This window comes from Larus michahellis, chromosome 4 (assembly GCF_964199755.1).
Source record: "Larus michahellis chromosome 4, bLarMic1.1, whole genome shotgun sequence".
NCBI classification, from domain to species: Eukaryota; Metazoa; Chordata; class Aves; order Charadriiformes; family Laridae; genus Larus; species Larus michahellis.
The window spans coordinates 88,107,617-88,129,172 of NC_133899.1; the positions used below are offsets into that span (position 1 = coordinate 88,107,617).

The 21,556-nt window shown below is 42.6% G+C and overlaps 1 protein-coding gene across 3 annotated transcripts in view; it reads right to left on the minus strand.

Moving 5' to 3' along the window:
• The window catches only part of LUZP2 (leucine zipper protein 2), a 215,788-nt gene that overhangs the window by 47,689 nt on the left and 146,543 nt on the right, over positions 1-21,556 (minus strand). For all 3 annotated transcript variants that reach the window (XM_074586277.1, XM_074586279.1, XM_074586278.1), the window contains one exon: positions 6,398-6,472. In XM_074586277.1, the coding sequence (XP_074442378.1) occupies positions 6,398-6,472 (75 nt within the window). The remainder of the gene's footprint in view (positions 1-6,397; positions 6,473-21,556) is intronic.

The window sequence follows — 21,556 nt, forward strand, 5'->3', positions numbered from 1 at the left end:
GTTGGATTCAGTATAGAATAATTTGGGCTGTGGTAATGCAAAATTTGTCAGTCTTCCAAGGGTCCATCACGGGACTAGCAAAGTGCTGTAGTGTAAATAGACTTATGAGAGACACTGGTTCCTGGTTCCGGTGGGGATAGGGTTAATTTTTCCTGGTATTCCATGCCATGTGAGCCACGCCCACCCTGAGCTGCCGGGGGAGGGGGGAGGAAGTTGCTGCTTAAAAGCGGGCTGGGGCGTCCCGGGTCCGGCCGGCGAGCGGCGGGGAGCGGAGGTTCCGTAATCGCGTTTGTATATTCCCCTATCCGTGTTGTTGTTGTTGTTTGCCTGTTCCCTTTGCTGTCCTGTTAAACTGCCTTTGTCTCAACCCAAGAGTCTTGCCTTTTCTTACGATTCTTCCTGTATTAGGAAGGCGCGAGCGAGCGGCACGTGGTTCTTTGTTGCCGTCTGAGGCTAAACCACAACAGTCCTTTTTGGCGCCCAACGTGGGGCAACTGATACCGGCACGGGTTGGTTCCCTGGTTCAGTGGCAGTGGCTGCCACAGGGGCTGCAGCAGCCGCAGTGGCTGCTGGTCTGGTTTCCATCGCTTCCCCTTGAGGGTGCTGCATAATTCTGAGCAGTGCCTGGTAGATACTGGCCAGGGCCCAGCACAGCGCGGTGAGTTGTGCCTCTCTAGAATAGCCACAGCATTTTCCCTTCAAATATTCTACCACTTTATCAGGGTCCTGTAATTGTTCAGGGGTGAAGTCCCAGACCATTGGAAGTGAGTAGTTCTCTAGGTACCTGCCCATGCTCTCCCACATGCCATGCCACCCCTGCGGCAGCCACTGTAGCTACTGCAATCCTTGCGACAGACACTGCGGCTACTGCAACCCCTGTGGTAGCCACTGCAGTTACTCCAACCATCGAATCCACACCGTCCAATAAACCCGGTTGTCCCTTTCCTCCACCTGGCTGGAGGCAGGGCCCCCCTAATACTGGTCATAGTATCCATTACTCACTTCTTGCATAAATGACTTGGAAGTTCCTTCAAGAGGATCAGAAGCAAGATCAGGCCTTCTGCTTTGTCTGGGGAACGGCCCACTGGAAACTGGGGCGGCACTTTTCCTGGAGGGATCCCCTTTTGTGGTTGTCCTTCCTTGCAACTCCTGTACCCGTGTCCGCAGGATCGAAGTAGGTTGTCCATCCCACTTCCTCATGTCCTCTCCGTGGTCCCGCAGGTAGAACCACAGGGTGCCTCGTGGTGTGTACCCTCTGTACTCTCTCTCTTGAGTGGGGAAATGCCTGCTTCTAATAGCTGAGATGCTGGCCCGTGCCGGACATGCTAGAACTCCAGTACGAACTGGAGTCCAAGGCAGCAAAGTGGTATGCCACGATTGATATAGCGAATGCATTCTTCTCAATCCCTTTGGCAGCAGAGTGCAGGCCACAGTTTGCTTTCACTTGGAGGGGCGTCCAATACACCTGGAATCGACTGCCCCAGGGGTGGAAACACAGCCCCACCATTTGCCATGGACTGATCCAGACTGCACTGGAACAGGGTGAAGCTCCAGAACATCTGCAGTACATTGATGACATCATTGTATGGGGAAACACAGCAGAAGAAGTTTTTGAGAAAGGGAGTAAAATAGTCCAAATCCTTCTGAACTCTGGTTTTGCTATAAAGCAAAGTAAGGTCAAGGGACCTGCGCAGGAGATCCAGTTTTTAGGAATAAAATGGCAAGATGGACGCCGTCAGATTCCAATGGATGTGATCAACAAAATAGCAGCAATGTCTCCACCAACTAGTAAAAAGGAAACACAGGCTTTCTTAGGTATTGTGGGTTTTTGGAGAATGCATATCCCAGATTACAGTCAAATCGCAAGCCCTCTGTATCAAGTAACCCGGAAGAAGAATGATTTTAAATGGGGTCCTGAGCAACGACAAGCTTTTGAACAAATCAAACAGGAAATAGTCCATGCAGTGGCCCTGGGGCCAGTCCGGGCAGGACAAGATGTTAAAAATGTGCTCTACACCGCAGCCGGGGAGAACGGCCCTACTTGGAGCCTCTGGCAGAAAGCACCAGGGGAGACTCGAGGTCGACCCCTAGGGTTTTGGAGTCGTGGATACAGAGGATCCGAAGCCCGCTACACTCCAACAGAAAAAGAGATATTGGCAGCATATGAAGGGGTTCGAGCTGCTTCGGAAGTAGTTGGTACAGAAGCACAGCTCCTCTTAGCACCTCGACTGCCGGTGCTGGGTTGGATGTTCAAAGAAAGGGTCCCCACCACACATCATGCAACCGATGCTACATGGAGTAAGTGGATTGCACTGATCACGCAGCGAACTCGAATGGGAAACCCCAGTCGCCCAGGAATTCTGGAAGTGATCATGGACTGGCCAGAAGGCAAGGATTTCGGGATGTCACCAGAGGAGGAGGTGACGCGTGCAGAAGAGGCCCCACTATATAATAAACTGCCAGAAAATTAGAAGAAATATGCCCTGTTCGCTGATGGGTCCTGCCGTATTGTGGGAAAGCATCGAAAGTGGAAGGCTGCTGTGCGGAGTCCTACACGACGGGTTGCAGAAGCCAGTGAGGGACAGGGTGAATCGAGCCAGTTTGCAGAGGTGAAGGCTATTCAGCTGGCTTTGGACATTGCTGAGCGAGAAAAATGGCCAGTACTTTGTCTCTACACTGACTCATGGATGGTGGCAAATGCTCTGTGGGGGTGGTTACAGCAGTGGAAGCAGGGCAACTGGCAGCGCAGAGGCAAACCCATCTGGGCTGCTGACCTATGGCAAGATATTGCTGCCCGGATAGAGAATCTGGCTGTGAAAGTACGCCATGTAGATGCCCACGTACCGAAGAATCGGGCCACAGAGGAACATCAGAACAACCAGCAGGTGGATCGGGCCGCTAGGATTGAAGTGGCTCAGGTGGATCTGGACTGGCAACATAAGGGTGAACTATTCATAGCTCGGTGGGCCCATGACTCCTCAGGCCATCAAGGGAGAGATGCGACATATAGATGGGCTCGTGACCGAGGGGTGGACTTGACCATGGACACTATTGCACAGGTCATCCATGAATGTGAGACATGCGCTGCGATCAAACAAGCCAAGCGTTTGAAGCCTCTTTGGTATGGAGGGCGATGGCTGAAATACAAATATGGGGAGGCCTGGCAGATTGATTATATCACACTGCCACAAACCCGTCAAGGCAAGCGCTATGTGCTCACAATGGTGGAAGCAACCACTGGATGGCTGGAAACATACCCTGTGCCCCATGCCACTGCCCGGAACACTATCCTGGGCCTTGAAAAGCAAGTCCTGTGGCGACATGGTACCCCAGAGAGAATTGAGTCGGACAACGGGACTCATTTCCGAAACAGCCTCATAGACACCTGGGCCAAAGAGCATGGTATCGAGTGGGTGTATCACATCCCCTATCACGCACCAGCCTCTGGGAAGATAGAACGATACAATGGACTGTTAAAAACTACACTGAGAGCAATGGGTGGTGGGACTTTCAAACACTGGGATACACATTTAGCAAAAGCTACCTGGCTAGTTAACACCAGGGGATCTAACAATCGGGCTGACCCTGCCCAATCAAAACTTCCACGTACCGTAGAAGGGGATAAAGTCCCCGTAGTGCACATGAAGAATATGCTAGGGAAGACAGTCTGGGTTAGTCCTGCCTCAGGCAAAGGCAAACCCATCCGTGGGATTGCTTTTGCCCAAGGACCTGGGTGCACTTGGTGGGTGATGCGGAAGGATGGGGAAGTCCGATGTGTACCTCATGGGGATCTGATTTTGGGCGAGAATAGCCAATGAATCAGATTGTGTGCTGTTAATTGATAAGTAACACTGTCACTGTATGTCCTCATTGCTATAATTGCTATCAGTTGTACTACAAGTAAGGCACAGGGATGATGGGATAAGAACTGATCTCAGCAGCTGGCGCCCAGCAGTTTCCTCAAGATCTACATCTTCAGCCCACGGACTGCGTGCATGAGCCACACCAGGTGCACCAGTCACAAGCTCCGAAAAATACAGCATGCAACAGACCAGCACCACCCAGCATCTCACCTGCCCTGAGAGACTGTTCTAACAGATGGAGCCCAAAGCCGTGGATTAAAAGAACTCAACGGACACTTTGGAGGGATGGCCCATAAACTAAGGGCATTATATGTGTGTGTATATATATATATATATAACAGGGGAAAGTGGTGGCAATTCATTGGAACCTGCTAGGCATGGCATAGATGGTATGGAATAAGGGGTGGATAATGTCCTGGTTCCGGTGGGGACAGGGTTAATTTTCCCTGGTATTCCATGCCATGTGAGCCACGCCCACCCTGAACTGCCGGGGGAGGGGGCAGGAAGTTGCTGCTTAAAAGCGGGCTGGGGCGTCCCAGGTCCGGCCGGCGAGCGGCAGTTCCGTAATCGTGTTTGTATATTCCCCTATCCGTGTTGTTGTTGTTGTTTGCCTGTTCCCTTTACTGTCCTGTTAAACTGCCTTTGTCTCAACCCAAGAGTCTTGCCTTTTCTTATGATTCTTCCTGTATTAGGAAGGCGCGAGCGAGCGGCACGTGGTTCTTTGTTGCCATCTGAGGCTAAACCACGACAGTGCTGTAGTGTAAATAGACTTATGAGAGACACTAAGTCCACTGTCAGCACAAACTAATATTCAACAGAAAAGCCTGATACCCTCCCAAAAGAAAGATACAATTTAATGCCTATTTATAGGCACAGGCTGAGATTCAATCACTCAATTATTCATTTCAAATACATTTCATGTTCCAAAAATGTGCATTGTTTACATATTGGTTCCATTCCTTTAGCTGAAACTATGTGCACCACCATTGTCAAGACAGTAAAGGCCGAGTCTTCACTGAAGACATCGATGGGCCATTGGCCGTTTCTAACTCTTTTAAGTTCATAGTTCATACAAAAAAGCTCTTAACCAGGGGAAAAAGGTACCTGCAACTTAAATGGTCTTATTACTCTGCAGTTAGAACTAGTCAAACACAGGTACTTCTCATCTCATAAAACTGTCTCACAGTTCTCACCGGTGTGAACTTTGCCTTTTTGCTTCCCTGGCGCTGCCTTTTAACCTCCTGCTTGCCATTTCCACTGCACTTTCGCAGCCTGCAAGCAATGATGCCATCCGAAGACTCTCTCAACGATAATTTGCAAGATGACACCGGGCTTCTGGTAAGCCTACAAAACCACAACTGAGCCCTAAATTAAAATTCTGTAAGATTTAATAGGAAAGAAACAGAGGGTCAGAGAAGTCAGTTGGGTGTGCTGCAAATCCCCTTTTAATTTGCAGACAGAATCCCTTAATAGCAGTCTCAATTAAAAGTTCCTGATGTCAAATGTTCTTTGCTTTCTCCTTCACAACTGTCTGCATTATAATGAATAACTGCGTTTGGAAGGTATTTACGGCAAGCATTGCTCGCCTGGCATTGCCACAGACAGTACGTTGGCACCGCTGAGAGACCACGTCTGCAAGCGTTATACGAGCAAAGAAGGAACACGCTTAATTTTTAGATTAATATGTGGAGCAGTTCAGTTCAGTGTACCAACAAGAAATACACGATATACCATCAGATGCAGACACAGGTTTGGATAATGCTACTGTGAGCGTTGCTTATGTTTTGCAACGCTGGAGGCAAATCCTCACTCACGAGGATGATTTCACTGATTGCAATATTGAAGATTACAGAAAAATGCTTTTGGTGCAAGGGGTATACTTTTTTAAAAATGTCTACTGGAACCTGAAAATATGCGAAAGCAAACAAAAAAGTAGTCTTTGATAACGCGTTGAAGTTTTTTCCTTTCTGATAAACTGCTTTCCTATTGCAGGATATTTTCTTCCCAGCTACCCTAGATCTAGAAGAAAGCTCCCCTGTTGCACAGCTGTCAGGAGTGAACGTGTCCGGCTTTGTCCCCTTCCTGGGATTCCCCACAGCCTCCCTGTCCTGAGTGGAAACCTCTGCCCACACCAGAGTCACATCAGTCCCACCCCAACAAGACGCACACCCATTTCTATACCACATCCTACTTGGAACCACGACTAAACCTCAGATAAAAACCATTATCGGTAACAGGCACGTTCTTGTTAATGTACATTTGCACATAAAGAATTGCAGCGTTTGGCTTTCTGTGGGTTTTTTGAGGTGTTTCTTTCCAATCTGACCGCCCCCCCTCTTAAATAACTTTGCAGATGTACTAAACTACATGCATCATAATTAGTTCCACTGACTTTGGTAGCATTACAGCCAGCTACATGCAATTAAGTACACATTTACATCTTTTGTAAGGCTTTCATTTGTTTTTGTCAAATTACGCTGAAACATTCGCAGGTGATAGAGACAAACACGCTTACGTTACGTTACACTTCTTACTTTGTCAAGGGCTGCCTTTTCCAATTCATCTTTTGCAACTGCTAGCTTTTGCTCCAGGTCTGTTAGCTGTTGTGCCTGTGGGAATAAAGAAGAAAAAGTTGATGCAACCTACAAGGCATTTTTTTCCTCATAATTTTTCACGCGGTGCCCGTGAGTGAGGAAAGGACATAAATTTTACAAGTAATATATATGAATTGGGTCAGAACTGCTTGCCAAAAGACCAGGCCTCAAGGGAGTTAATTTTTTCCTGAGAAAAAGTGTATTTTTACGTGGGAACTGCACTCAGATCATCTCCATTTATATAAAAGCAAGTCAACTCTTTTAATTTCAACGTCAGTAGCAAAAGTAATTCAATAGAATCGTAGAATGGTTTGAATTGGAAGGGACCTTAAAGATCATATTCCATGCTGTAAAGTATTTAGAATTATGCCATAGTATTCTTTTGGAAAATTCAAAGTATTCAAACAGTTTTTATTATTTCGTCTATTTACCTGACTTCTGTTTGTAATAGGAAACGCTATTTTGTAGTTTTAAAGATTGAGATGCTAACGTTAACGTAACTCGTCATAAACAGAGGAATTAGAAAACACCCAAACTTTCATACATGTAGACACCTTACAAATGCCACTGTCTGCTGGTATAAAAAGGGGTGAAGTCCAGAGGTGTTTCTCCGTCTCCTTTCCCGGAGAAATGAAAGGAAAATTCGCAGGAATAGCTAGTTATGCAGCTCCATAGTGAGAAGGCATTTGGGGAGATTTGTGTTTGAAGTCAGGGTCAGCAGCCGGCAGGAAAGACTGCTGGCTTTTTATATGATGCTACATTATTTTCCTGCGTAGTCCTTCAGGAGGAGATCTGGCTTTTTACAACGTGCATGCGGTGTATCGAGTGCAGGTGTTGAGGAGATGCTTTTAAACCCTCAGTAAATAAAGACAACAAATTTCTCTCCTATTTCCTAGGAGCCAGATACACTCAGACCGCTCGCTTTAGAGAAACACACTCTCTGCAAAAACTTTACATTTTAGGGAAGTAGGAGCTCCCAGATTCCTGCAGTTCCCTACCCTGTCATTAATAACGCATTACTATGCAACCAAAAGGAACACGGCACAGTTTCCTTTTACTGTTGTATTTGCAAAAACTGCCCAGTTGTCTTCCCTGTTTATGACAGGAACCATAGCGAAAGACGCTGGACTAACCGGTTATCCTTTCTCTCTGAAATTCTGATGAGGTCACGCACGTTTTGTGCGTACAGAAGAATCGGCTCAAGTTCTCATTTCTCAGTTAAAGAGCAACACGTTTTAATTTTGACCAAACATTTTGCAAGCCCCCTTTCCCTCAGCACCACCCCACGCCCACCAGGTTCCCGAAGCTCATCCCCAGCCGGATGCTATTTTCTCGCCAGACTTTTCAAGATCGCATCTGCTCTGCTGACTCTGGCATAGCTTAACGTATAGCCACACAACGCAAACGCTCCTTAGGGTACACCCCGTCAAACACGCTTCACTCAGACTCTGCGTTGGGGCAAGGCGAGCGCTTCCAGCACATATCCTAGCTGATGTGTATTAGCGGAGGCAAGCCTGTAGTGCTCAGCAGAGACCTCAAGTGATGTTTCATTAGCATTAGGCATAAAACGACCATTAACATTAGGCATTGGCAGGTAAAAGACAAAAGCCTGGCATTTTCAGTTCCCTGCTCGTGTCAAGAGCTACTTAGTCACATTTTAAAACAGGATTAGGTATTTATCTGCAGATGTATCGGCGCAGCCACAGTGCCATTAGTCAAAACCATGTCTGATTAGGCCATCTTGCTTCAAAGCAGAAGTCAACGGCTTGCTCAGATGGGGGCAGTCTCTTGTGAACGCAGTCCCTAATTTCCACTGCAACACGTTTCTTACACCTGATACCACTCACTGTCGCACACACAAAGCCACCGGTTTGGTTCCTCCGTCTGGCAACGGAGCATCCAATACAGAAAGAAACCTTCGATTTCATCTGAATTTGCAAAATTTAACTTGACTTATGACTGGCTTTTGAGAGAAAAAAACTTACTAACATACCAAAATTTTTCTACAGTTCAGTAACATTTGCATCTGTTGCTAAATACAGTACATAACAGCACTCGCACCAAACACCGCCCCCAGTCAATGTTTGAAAGACTGAACATTAAGCTTGGCTCTGTCAGGTGCAGATTCCAGTATCTCAGCAGAGAGTAGAACTAGACCAAGTATTTCCTCACATCGTTAACATTTTAATTATTGCTACTTATTAAGCTATTTTTACAGTACAGTCATACAAATTAATACATTTTCAAATAATGAGAACCAAGATTTGAAAAAAACAGTATATATAATTAAATAGCTTGAATTGCCATTAAAAAGGTAATTACACGAAATAACAGTTACACGATAAACGAGAGGCCAGGCTGGCATCTCTGACGATGTGCCTCGCTCAAGGACTAGAATCACCACGAAGATGATGGACCGCCACATGGTGTGGGCCAGACAACCAGGAAACTTCTCCATTCTGTGAACCATCTGTGTTACAGTTTAAATCAGTGGAATAGCAGAGCTAAAGCTGTGAATTTCAGGATGTCTGGTTTCCTTCCACAGGTGCATTATGTAGGTATCTGAAAAGCTGGGTAGCTGCTAGGAAGCAGGTAACAGTGGTCAGAGGTGACTGCTGCCTCTTCCCTTGCAGGGCAACGACTGGTGCTGTGTAATACCTTGTACTCAATGGAACTGCAGCCATATCGGAAATCAAGTCGGAGGAAAAGTGTTTAATTTTTTTAATTGCTGCCTGCCACTAGAAACAATTGATTAATCTAACATAGAATCATAGAACGGTTTGGGTTGGAAGGGACCTCTAAAGGCCATCTAGTCCAACCCCCCTGCAGTGAGCAGGGACATCTTCAACTAGATCAGGTTGCTCAGAGCCTCATCCAGCCTGGCCTTGAATGTCTCCAGGGATGGGGCCTCCACCACCTCTCTAGGCAACGTGTGCCAGTGTCTCACCAAAAAACATATTGTCATAACACCGCTCACATCAAGTAAAACACTTCCAGTTTATGGTGAAAAGATATTCTTCCAAAGCACGGGCTCACATGTATTCATAAAGTCTTTTGGAATGCAGCGTTTATCAAGCCTGACCTTATTTTTGGTAATATTGTCATATTTTGATGGACTAACTTTTTCTGTAACTTTCATGTCTATTTATTTTATTTCACAGATTACTGAGTCAATAGACCAGTGATATCGATCCAACTGACATCAAGTGAGAATAAAATCCTGGCATTAAAAATGCATTTTGATGAACCACTCACTTGAAAGTAGTGACGTTTATCCCGAAAGTGCAGAATAATCATTTTTTTCTGAATTTTTTTTTCTATGAAGGCTGAATTTATATTGCAATAGCTTCACTGCTGCTTTAATTTAGAAGTTTTTTAGGGAGTCGAGTTCAATTAAGGTGGTTTGGATACTGCATAAAGAAAAAGGACAAAATACCAGTAGGACCACACGAGCCCAATTCTGATAAGGAGTAAAGTACCTTTAAAAAGCATAGCCTAGAAAAAGTTAAAAATATTAAGTTTCTCTTAGGCATTCTTTTAGAATCAGGTCTTACAGAGGAAACAGTGAGATAAATAATTTTTTCATCCTCTGAAAGACTGCACCGAGCAATTACTGTCAGTGGAGCACACTTTTCCAACTCACTTAAATGAACGTACTTACCTTTATGCATTGCGAAATACATTACACAAAATGCCCATATTTAAATTCTTCCACGCATAAATATAAAAAGCAAAAAGAGAAGACCAGTCTGATTTCAAGTAGAGAGACATCCAGAGAGAAATCCAAATTGACACAGAATTTTTTTATACCAAGTAATTCAGACCAGAGAGAATTTCTGCATACAGATAAATAAATAAAAAAAAAGAAAAAAAAAGAAAAGAAAAAGGAAGGCAATGCCTATATGCCTTTGGGATGATGACTTTGAATGACTTTGAGTGCTCAAGAATTTATAAATATCATATCAATATAATATAGGTAGTTGAGATGTCCACGTTCCTCAAAGTCACACAAACGCAGCAAGACATGGGGGTGAGAGAGAAGTTCTGTAATCTGAAGAAACAGTGGCTAGAAGCTTTACACTTCCACGCTTCCTGAGTCACATTAGAAGGAAAAATTTTGTGTACCTTTGGAGAAGTTATAACTTTTGTTTGTTTTCAAAAAATGAATCCTTTCAATGATCTTTCTTGGGACAAACATACCCACGTAAATACAAAGCATAAATTACTGTTGGATTATGTATTGATGATAACTACGTGGTACTTTACAAATAAGCTCCAAATACAGTTCCCTTAAGTGTTCTTGCTGGTATTTTACCCTGAAAAGGTAGAGCTGAACTTTCTTGCCAAACCTGGCTTTTCCACAGACACCTCCTCCTCCAAGACCTCCCGTGGCTTCTCAGGAGTCAGACAAAACCTAAAGCTTCTCACCCGTGAGGTGAGTTGCTGGATTCTTCCCCGAAGGTACAGGTCAGCAAAACCAGGCTGTGATCCTATTTCCATTTACAATTTAACAAACCCAAAACCACACTGACTCGTTGGAAAAAAAATAAAAAATAAAATAAAATCCTATTTCCTTATGAGAAGTCCCAGAAACAGGACCCCTTAGTTCGATCAAACACAGCGTGTGCTGCGTGGGTCAGAGGCAGGACAGAGGGAGTGGTGCCCACCTTCACATTTCAGTCTTACTCGATCCCAAATTTATTCCACATTAATAGCAGGGCATGAATTCCACCCCCAGAATAATTAAGGGCTGCGGTTCAGGTCAGGCGGGCGATGCGGCTGCACGGCTGTACAGCTATTACAAACACTGCACGCTTGGTAGCGCAGCCAAAAAATGTTTTTTAAAAGGCTTTTTAGCATTTTTTCCCCAGAAACCTTATACAGCACATCAACGTGGAATATAAAGTATACAGTGACGGCTTTTGCTGCTGGTGGTGGAGTTTGTGTGTGTGTGGTTGTTGGGGTTTTTTTAATTTCTTTGGTAACTGCTGAAAATACTTCAGAAAAAAAGTTACTCCATTCCCTTTCTTTTCATTATACAAAATTTCAAAGGTTGTTGTTGGGTTTGTGTTTTTTTGCCAGAAAAGGCTAGGCTATGGCTTCATGTCAGACGGATTACACAGTCATGCCTGGGCTTTCTTCCTTTCAAGACACGATAAATTGGGATTTTATTTGGTTATTACAAAACTTTTAAGGATGTATTGTATTTCATACCGAGGATTGCTGTTTATTGAGGACAAAATTCTCAGACATTCTGCTTAGTTAGAAAACATGATCGACCAGGTGATGTTTAATCACACGTTAAATAGTTTGGATATTCTGAACTCCATTTTCCCCCTCACATAGGCCTTAAATGAATGTTTAAGAAAAAAAAAGATAAAATATTTACTGTACAATTTTTTATTTTATAATTGATTCTATTTTTTTAACAAGAACAACTTTTTAATTAGAAACCGTTTAACCTGAAAATTGAATAAATTATCTGGTAAACACAATTCTACTGTGCCTGTTCTGCAAGTATTATTTGTATCTTAGAAAAACAGAGGCTTGTGCTTTTAAATTACACTTGTGTAGTGTAGCACAAGGTGTCAAATGTAACTGAGGATAACACTTTCTGGCAGCTATTCCATTTAATCAGTTGTGCAGCAAAACCCAGACGTTTGGCAACATCTGAATTCTATTCCAAGCACTTACAATAAGAAGAAAAGCCAGTTAAAAACGTAATTTCTGCAAAGACTCACAGCTCGTACATTTTCTTAATGCTCATTACTTCCAGAATGCTTTTGTCTCTCATTTGTGACTATTCCGGATGTACATTAAAGAAAACGGAAATAAGACCTTTGTGCTTTTTTATTCGCTGAAATTTCCCTTTTCCTTCCCCAGCCCTCATGCTTTTCCTTCACATAAAACTTTTTACAACAAAAGTGAAATAGCGGTTTGCTAGGGTTGTAGTAAAGTACTCAACCTCTAAACTGAAGGAAAATAACTGTTCCTCTGCAGAAACAAGCTCAGAGGACGCGCAGGGAGAGAAGAGCCACATCACCCACCTTCCTGCCTGGCCCGTCTTTTTATCTCCTGTAGGGGATTTTCCTCCCCTTGTTACCCGAAATAAAAGCTCTCGAAACCAAAAGTAGTTTAGAGAGGAGATATTGCTTTATTCGACGTCGGGTGCTCGGGGGAAAACCCACACATCTAGCACCCCTTACCGGGGATATTCACCCATTATTTATACACAAAATATTATCATTATTCCACCTACCTAATCCATAACTCCACCTAGGCTCACATATTCATTAGGATGACCGAATAGCCTTTTTGCGCGTGCGTATCAAATTTTGCTGTGTCAGCAAAACACTTCTGCGCAAGCGTGAGTGTCTCGGTGGTCGTTTGGGTAAGGAGACCCTTCCTCACATCATCCTTTTAAGGTATTGAGTCATCTCAGGGTAGTAAAAGTTTGCTCTAAGTTTGCCAACTTATTAAAGAGAATAAGGATGTTCTTTGAAGCAGCCATAACTCTATCCTAATTGCTATAGGAGTACACACTTGACATATAGAAGAACCTTGAAGTGATTAACTACTTCTGGTTGTCTCCTCATTATCACGATCTGTAACATCAGCTCAGTGATTATTTTTACACAGTAAGAAGGTCAGTAATTAGCTATTTTCTCAAACAGCAAGAAGGTTAGTAAGAAACAACTCTTTTAGAACCAAAGCAGAGGCCTGTCTTTGGTAACACCCTCAGTTCAGGCCAGAGCACCTTTGGTTTTAGCACCAGTCGTTACGCCCGATGGATAACCCATCCCCATGACGACAACAACCTGCTGCTCTTTCTTTTCTGAGTCAGTCTTCTTCAAACAGTTGTATCGCTTATTTTAGCAATAAGAGAACAACCACTGAGGGCGTAAGCCTTTTAAAATTCATTTTGGGCACACCAGCATGCTCTACGCCTCCGTCACAGTGTGCTGGAAACATTTACTTCTTTTCTTGAGAGAGGATTAGTTCCCACCTTGCCCAAAGCTTCAGCTTTTTTGTTTTGGGGCGTCTTTTTAAGATTTGACCATTCCAGTCAAGAGTATAATTCAGCCAAGAAAATGCAAAACAAAAGAAAACAGAACTTGTATTTCTGGGAATATCACATAACTTAAAAGTGTTTGTCAAGAGATAACTCTCTGAAAACTTTCCATTTCAAAAACATTACGTCATATTCAGCTGATGAATAAAGTAAAACCTAAAACATCCAGCACATACGCTATTCATTAACACCGGCTTATTCATTATTGCAAAGTGCCTCCAAATCAGCCAACAACGAGTAATACAGAAATTTCAACACCACCACCCCCCCCAAATGCAGATCACATTTATTGTATCTATTTTGAGAACGTCATGCAGATCATCACGTAGATGGCTCTGAATTTGTTGTCAGCAATATCCCAGAAAACAGGATCAAGCAAGGCGGAGACTAAGTGATGCAGAACGATTCTCTCAAATAATTTTTATCTCTGTCTAATTTGGAACAAATGCCGAGGTATTCGAAATTACCTCTGCTCGGAAGCACACCCCATTTAGGACATACACGTCAACATGCTCCAGATGCCAATTGCCTGGAGCCGGGTGATCACCCCCCAGGATGGTTCATCAAGGAGCCCCAGGGCCAGGAGAGCATCTGGTTCCGGCTCACAACGTGTGTCAGGTGCCACCAACGACCTGGTGCCCAAAGCGCCACCTTGGCTGCTCCTCCGGCCTCTCTGGTTCCAGGGACAGCCAACGTGCCTGGGCACCGTGGCTGGCGCCTGCTCTTCGTTTTCACAATTTGTCACGTTTGTGTCTGACCGTTCCCTCCCTCACTGCACGGAGGCTGACAGTACGTCGTGTCCCGACAGCTTCAGCATAAAATGTCTTCAGTTCTAATATTTCAGAAACGGACAATTTTCTTGGTGATTTCTATGGCACCTACCACTGCAGAAGCTTAAATGTTGAAGAAAAATGATTGTGCCAAAGCAGTTGCCCTCAAAGTGTACTTCTGGCATCTGCATTACTCATACAACATCTTGTCCCTTTTGACATATAGCACACATGGATCTGGGCCCACAGTTTTCACAGAAAGCATCCTCTCTTTTTCCTGCTACGTGTTTACACAAGATGTGGCTTTGGCTCATCTTTCAGCTTCTTATATGTCTTCCCCTGTCCTACTTTTTTCCTCTGATCTTTGGGCAGTTTGGCATTTTCCAATACTTTACGTGACAATGTTTTTAAATTTTTCAACCCTACTGGGCACACTCAGAATCATTATTATAATTAAACCGTTTAGAAAACGTCAGTCAAAGTCCCAATCAATTTCAACTTGATATCAATAGCAAACCTCTTCCCATTTTAGCGGGAGCAGGACCAGGTCTGTAAGTCGATTGAATAGCTGTACGCTGCCAGTTAAACGTGGAGCTGTGGCTGCTAGATTTAAGTAACCTTGTCTCACGCTGGCTATCGACTAGCCTTGTCCCACACAGTAACTCAGGGCAGCTATTTAAAACTGCACTACCTCCTAATGCAACTTCACGCTCTTAAGGCCACGTCCTCAGGGCCATATGACTCGATGATCTCAAAGGTCCTTTCCGACCATGAAGATTCTATGATTCCGTATAGAAACTTTTCAAATTGGATTTTTCAGTCCGTCAAAAAAGTTACAACAATCTTCCTGATCAAAACTGTGCTGTAAAAAAATGTACTGACGATAAACTAATAGACCTGAATTACTAAGTATTGAAACAATATCCACATTTTGCAAACCTGTGATTTCCAAAACTGCACGAAACCATTAAAAAAATAGAATAGTAGAAGGAGATTTGTTTCAATAAGGATATCAATGAATTACATTAATATATGATGCAATGTCCTTATGGGAAATGTATATGATGACATCCCTCCACCTTCTTGTATGTCATTTATCTCTTGATATTAAAAAAAAAATCCCATGTATGCAAATAGCTTGTAAGTATTTTTCAGCAGCCAGTTCCGTCTAGATCTTCAGGCCCTTCCTGTGTTGCTACAATAACGTGCTAACATTAACACATAACTAATGGTTATAATAACATCACAGAATCATAGGGCTGGAAGGGACCTCTGGAGATCATCTAGTCCAATCACAGCAACAATATACAAAATGCTAAAATATAGCATTTGAAATGGAAAATATGCACCAGCAAAAAGATGCCAAGGTAAACAGTGACATCTACTTCCTACGCAAAACACACACAGTCTAGGTAAGACTTTCTATATACGCTTTTGTCAATGTTGTGAAAATAGACTACAGTGCCATTCAGGAAAAAATAAATATACCTACTACCAAAGAAATCAAATTAAAAAAAAAACACCTTGTGCTTCATGAAAACAAGAAGTACTCACTCATCATGCGGTGATAAAAGACCATGTAACAGAAGATGAGGAAATGGTCCCTCTGCTAACTATGTCATCCCAATAAGATAGCTATCTGAAAAGTAGTCCTGCCATCTCTCAGCACCCAAACATCAACGACAGATATTTATGCAACAGCCCTAATGTGTTTTACAAAAATCAACTAAGCATATTCCAATTTCCTGTCTCTTCCAGGGACCTCAGCTTCTACTGAGAAAAGCAACTCGATAATATCCTGTCTTAAAGCATATTTCTACATCCAATAAGGAGCCAGATCTAATCACAAGTAATTAATAACCTGAAAACCACAATTATACACTCAACAGCGGGCAACATCCAACTACATATCTAAAATTGTACAAACATACTCACTTGATCAAGAAAAAAAATCCCAAAACGAATAATCAACAAAAGCATTATAAAAACAAACAAAAAAAAGCACCATAAGCCTTCTTACTTGGAAAGAAAAAAAAATTCTAGCAGTTTCTAAGACTGAACTACCACATGCAGGAAGAGCTACAGGGATCCTAAACCATGAAGACTAAGTCCAATATTCTTTATACTACAGAACAGAAATACCCCAAGGAAGACCCCACTATCTCTTATCTTAGAAATCAAACAAAACATCGATTCTGACTCGTGACATTAACCCATAAAACACTGCACAGCCCAGCCCATCAGTCATCCACCTCAGGATGTCACTTGCCAGATTCATCAGCAAAAAAAACCTGGCACAACGTTCACGTTCAATCCTATTATTCTCAAAATAGCAAAAATTGAATTCTGTAAAATTACTGTATTCTAGAAATCCGCAGATAAATAGAATAATCTTCATATAACAACTTCAAACATGAGTAAAATCTACAGCATACTTCCATTCCCTCAGCCATCAATGCAATTGCTTTGAAGAATATACTTAAAATTTTCTTCCTGCCATCCTGATGACTTTCGACAAACACGGATACTCCTTGAAGAAAACACACCTATTTTCAAGCAAGTCATCAAAGTAATAGCTGTACATTATCACACTGCAACACGAAAATTCAGCTCTCCCTAGCAACATGCTCCTGGCTGTCATACGTTACTGGACGCAGCAACTTCTGTGAAAGAGCATCAATTAGTGATTAAGCTATTAAACATATCAATTTACTGATTTTGTAATTACCTTGTATTGAAAATGCTTTGAGAGAAAAATGTCATAAATCTTCCTATCTGTGGCTTTGCACAAACCAAATGGAACCAGAGCACGAAATGCAAACCGCTCCATAAGCTCTGGGTTTGTAGACAACCTGTTCTGCTTGTATAACCGCCAAATCACCGGATCTGTCACTCACAAATCTGTAGCAATATTAGCACAAAGATGATAATTCCTGACCTAAAGATGAAGAAAAGCATTTTGCAATACTTGCAGCCATGATGCTCTCTGCTGCACTCAAAGGAGCTTTTCTACAAATGAACAAGGCATAGTTTGAACTAATTACTCAAAATAATATTAGTGAGGTCACCTCTCAAGGTCAGGGGCAAATTCCACATGATATCTTTGATGCAAAGTATTATTAAGGAAGAATAATCCCCTGCACCAATACAGGTTGGGGGCTGACCTGCTGGAGAGCAGCTCAGCTGAAAGAGACCTGGGAGTCCTGGTGGACAACAGGATGACCATGAGCCAGCAATGTGCCCTTGTGGCCAAGAAGGCCAATGGCATCCTGGGCTGCATCAAGAAGAGTGTGGCCAGCAGGTGGAGGGAGGTCATCCTCCCCCTCTACTCTGCCTTGGTGAGGCCGCCCCTGGAGTACTGTGTCCAGTTCTGGGCTCCGCGGTTCAAAAAGGCCAGGGAACTGCTGGGGAGGGTGCAGCAAAGGGCTACCAAGAAGATTAGGGGACTGGAACACCTCTCTGATGAAGAAAGGCTGAGGGATTTGGGTCTCTTCAGTCTGGAAAAAAGACGGCTGAGGGGGAACCTTATCAACGCTTATAAATACTGAAAGGGTGGGTGTCAGGAGGATGGGGCCAGGCTCTTGTCAGTGGTGCCCGGGGACAGGACAAGAGGTAACGGGCACAAACTTGAACACAGGAAGTTCCACCTAAACATGAGGAGGAACTTCTTTCCTTTGAGGGTGGCAGAGCCCTGGCACAGGCTGCCCAGAGAGGTGGTGGAGTCTCCATCTCTGGAGACATTCAAACCCCACCTGGACGCGTTCCTGTGCCACCTGCTCTGGGTGACCCTGCTCTGGCAGGGGGTTGGAGGGGATGATCTCCGGAGGTCCCTTCCAACCCTATGATTCTATGATTTAAGCCTTTCTTCCCCAAATTATTTTTTTTTGGTGGGTTGATATATGATTTACTTCCACTAACACCCCCACCCCCTTTTCAGCCAAATTTAAATGCTATGGTACACAGAACTCTTATTTTAAGCGTAGTCCTAAATTTTCAGACAAATTGTTTTAGACAAAAGACCATTTTTCTCTCTAATATATCTCTGTCCAATTACAGACTGCTAGAGTTTTCACTTGATTGCTTTCTCTTAGTCATGTTTGTGCACCATCACTTTTATTGCTTTAGGAAGTGGTATATGGTTCTAAGATCTCACTTCCTTATGGACTCAGCAGGGTGGATGAAGAACCTGAAGCCTGGAAAAGAATGTGTGGTACTCATATTCCGAAAGAGAGAAATTGAAGAGGTCATGACTTTAGATCCATTAGTACAACACCCATCTTTTGGAAAAGTACTGAAAAGAATAATCAGACTACCTCTCTAGGGGCCAGAGTTTTATTTGGTACAGGTATGATCCATGAACTAAACAGTGAACCAGACGTATACTCATTAAGTATTCTGGTGACATCAAACCAGAACTCTCTGTGTCATAGAAGATGGGATATATCTAAATTTATCCTGACAAACTGGAAAAAATAGAACGACATTCACTAAAGACAAATATAAGATGTGAAATACAGACAAGAATAATCAATAAAACAAATACAGAATATATAACAGTAGGGATGAATGACTCAAGATGATAACACCACTGATATGCCAAGTTTTTGTGGAAAAGGCAAAGAACACTGTGGGTACGGACTACAAAAATCCTTTTGCTCTGCTCAGCACGAATGAAACATCCAGCTGGACATCAGTGTCCATTTGAGGGCACTGCAAATGGACAGAGACCAAAGAAAACAAGTTCAGATGTGACTAACATGAAGTAGCAATGGAGAAGTAAGACTGGAAAAAAAATAAAAATCGACATATGTTAATCTAAAAAAGAACACTAAGAAACACAGGATAATAATCTCAAAATATGCACAATATTCCTTTAAAGGAAGGGGTTTAAAAAAATTAAATCTACTCTCCAAGTCTATGGGAGATAGCACGATAACGACTTGGTTTCAATTTCAGAGGAAGATTCAAGACATATAGGAAAACATTTTCTACTACTGAGGCCAATAGACTAGAAAAGACCAAAGCAGCAGAAATACATGGAGTTTGAACTACTGCAGGTTTCTAAAAAAAAAACCATTAGATAAGCACTGAGAAAGAACAACATGTATATAATTGAACCTTCTCTGAAGTCAGAGAATATGGAACATGGAATCATGGAATGGTTTGTGTTGGAAGGGACCTTAAAGATCATCCAGTTCCAACCCCCCTGCCATGGGGACACCTCCCACCAGACCAGGCTGCTCAAAGCCCCATCCAGCCTGGCCTTGAACACTTCCATGTCCTCAGTAATCAGGTCTCCCGTTTCCTTCCAGAGAAGGCCCACATTTTCCTTAGTCTTCCTTTTGTCACTGACATACCTATACCAAGTTGTTCTATTTGCCCTTGACGTCCCTGGCCAGATTTAATTCTGTCTGGGCTTTAGCTTTCCTAACCTGATCCCTGGCTACTTGGACGTGTTCTCTGTATTCCCCCGCGACTCCCTGTCCTTGCTTGCACCCTCTGTGGGCATCCTTTTTCTCTTTGAGTCTGTCCAGGAGCAACTTGTTCATCCACGTAGGCCTCATTTCTATTTTCCATAGTCTCCTAAGAGAACAGCTTTTGCCAAAACTAAACCAGTGCTGATGGGATTGCCACATATGTGTAAGAATTTTTGATCTCAGTAAATAGGAAGTAACCTTTCTTATTTAGGTATTTAAAAGGAAAAGTCCGTAAGAATGTTTTCAGACTTTCCATTTCATCATCTATCAGACTCTGCTTGTATTGTGGGCACTTTTCGTTTCATCTTCATTCTTTGTAAGAAAAGCAAAGGCTTATAGAAAAAATAAACTCAATCCAAAGAAAAATAACTTCTTTTTTGCTAATAAAATCATCAAAGAATATAGAAGCCACAGTAGACCAATGAGATTAAATTTATCAAACAGAAAACATCATAAAATAAATAAAAATATAGCTAAAAGGACGTTCAGTTTGCTCCTTTCATTCATTGTGTCATTTCTGGCAAAGTCAGGGAAACTTTTTAGAGAACATTTTCCTATCTGAAGTCTTTGACAGTTATCCTCTGAAAAAAATATCCTTAAAAATGCTTTATATTAAATGTGTAATAACCAGTAAGTCTCCTCTTCCAGACTCTGTTCAGTTGTTATGAAGCGCGCTGAAGTCACCCTGTAGCTTATAGAACTTCTTATCCCTAATCAAGTCACTGGTTTAAGATCTCTGCCAAAAAAACCCCTCTGATATTTTGCATTAAATTTATGTTAATAACTGATATTTTATAACGGCTTTTTTTTTTATTGTTGTCTTATTTTTCCTAAGCGGCATTGCTAGATTTCCCAAGGGAGGCCGCAGGAGATCCAGGCGCTGAGGAAACACATTGGATGAATAAACAGACACCAGGCTGGAGATCCTGTCTGAAAGCCAGACGAGTTGCAGAATGCTCGCAGGGAAGCTGATGTGACAGGCCCGTAGGAAACCATCCTCAGTTTTCTCTTATCAGCCCCCTTTAACACTGAGCTACAGAAGTTACGTTTAGCATTGCAGGGCAATGGAAAACCAGCGACAAAGATAAGAGCGTTCTTTTTGTGCTAAAAAAAAAATAATAATAAATCAATATACAAATACAGTTTAAGGAAAACTATGTTGCTCTTTTGTAAAGCTTTCTGCAGGTATTTTATGGTACTTTGAACAAAATGAAGAATCCTTTAAAATGTATTAAACGGACTCATTTTTCAAACATACAAGGTCGGCTGATTTCTGCAGTTGTTAACAATTTTAATAGAAGCAGGTGCAAATCATGGGTGCCGTGAATGTACGTTTATGAAATGGCTGGATTTGGGTCGAGCCCGACCACTGACTGTACACAAAGTTAGCAGAATTGTATTGGAAAACACAAAACTTTTGCATCTTCATACATGTGCAAGCACACTTTTGTAAAGGTTATCAAAAATTTAAAATTATGTCATCAATTATTTCAAGCCCAGGCAACAAGGTCATTTATATTTTAATGTTTAGCAGAAGTTCTCCGCTCAGTCAGGTCTTCGGTGGCTTTGTGGGGGTTTTTTTTGTGTCTTTATTTTTCTTTAATCATTTCACCTCTTTCTCTGTAGGGAATGCAGAATCTCACAGTCTGCATTACAGAAATAAATACTTTGCAAGTCTGGAATACAGGTTGACTGTGGCATGTAATTAATTACTGCTAATAAGGAACAAAACACATATGGTGGCATCAATTTTCCTTTAGAGGGAGGAATGGTATAAATA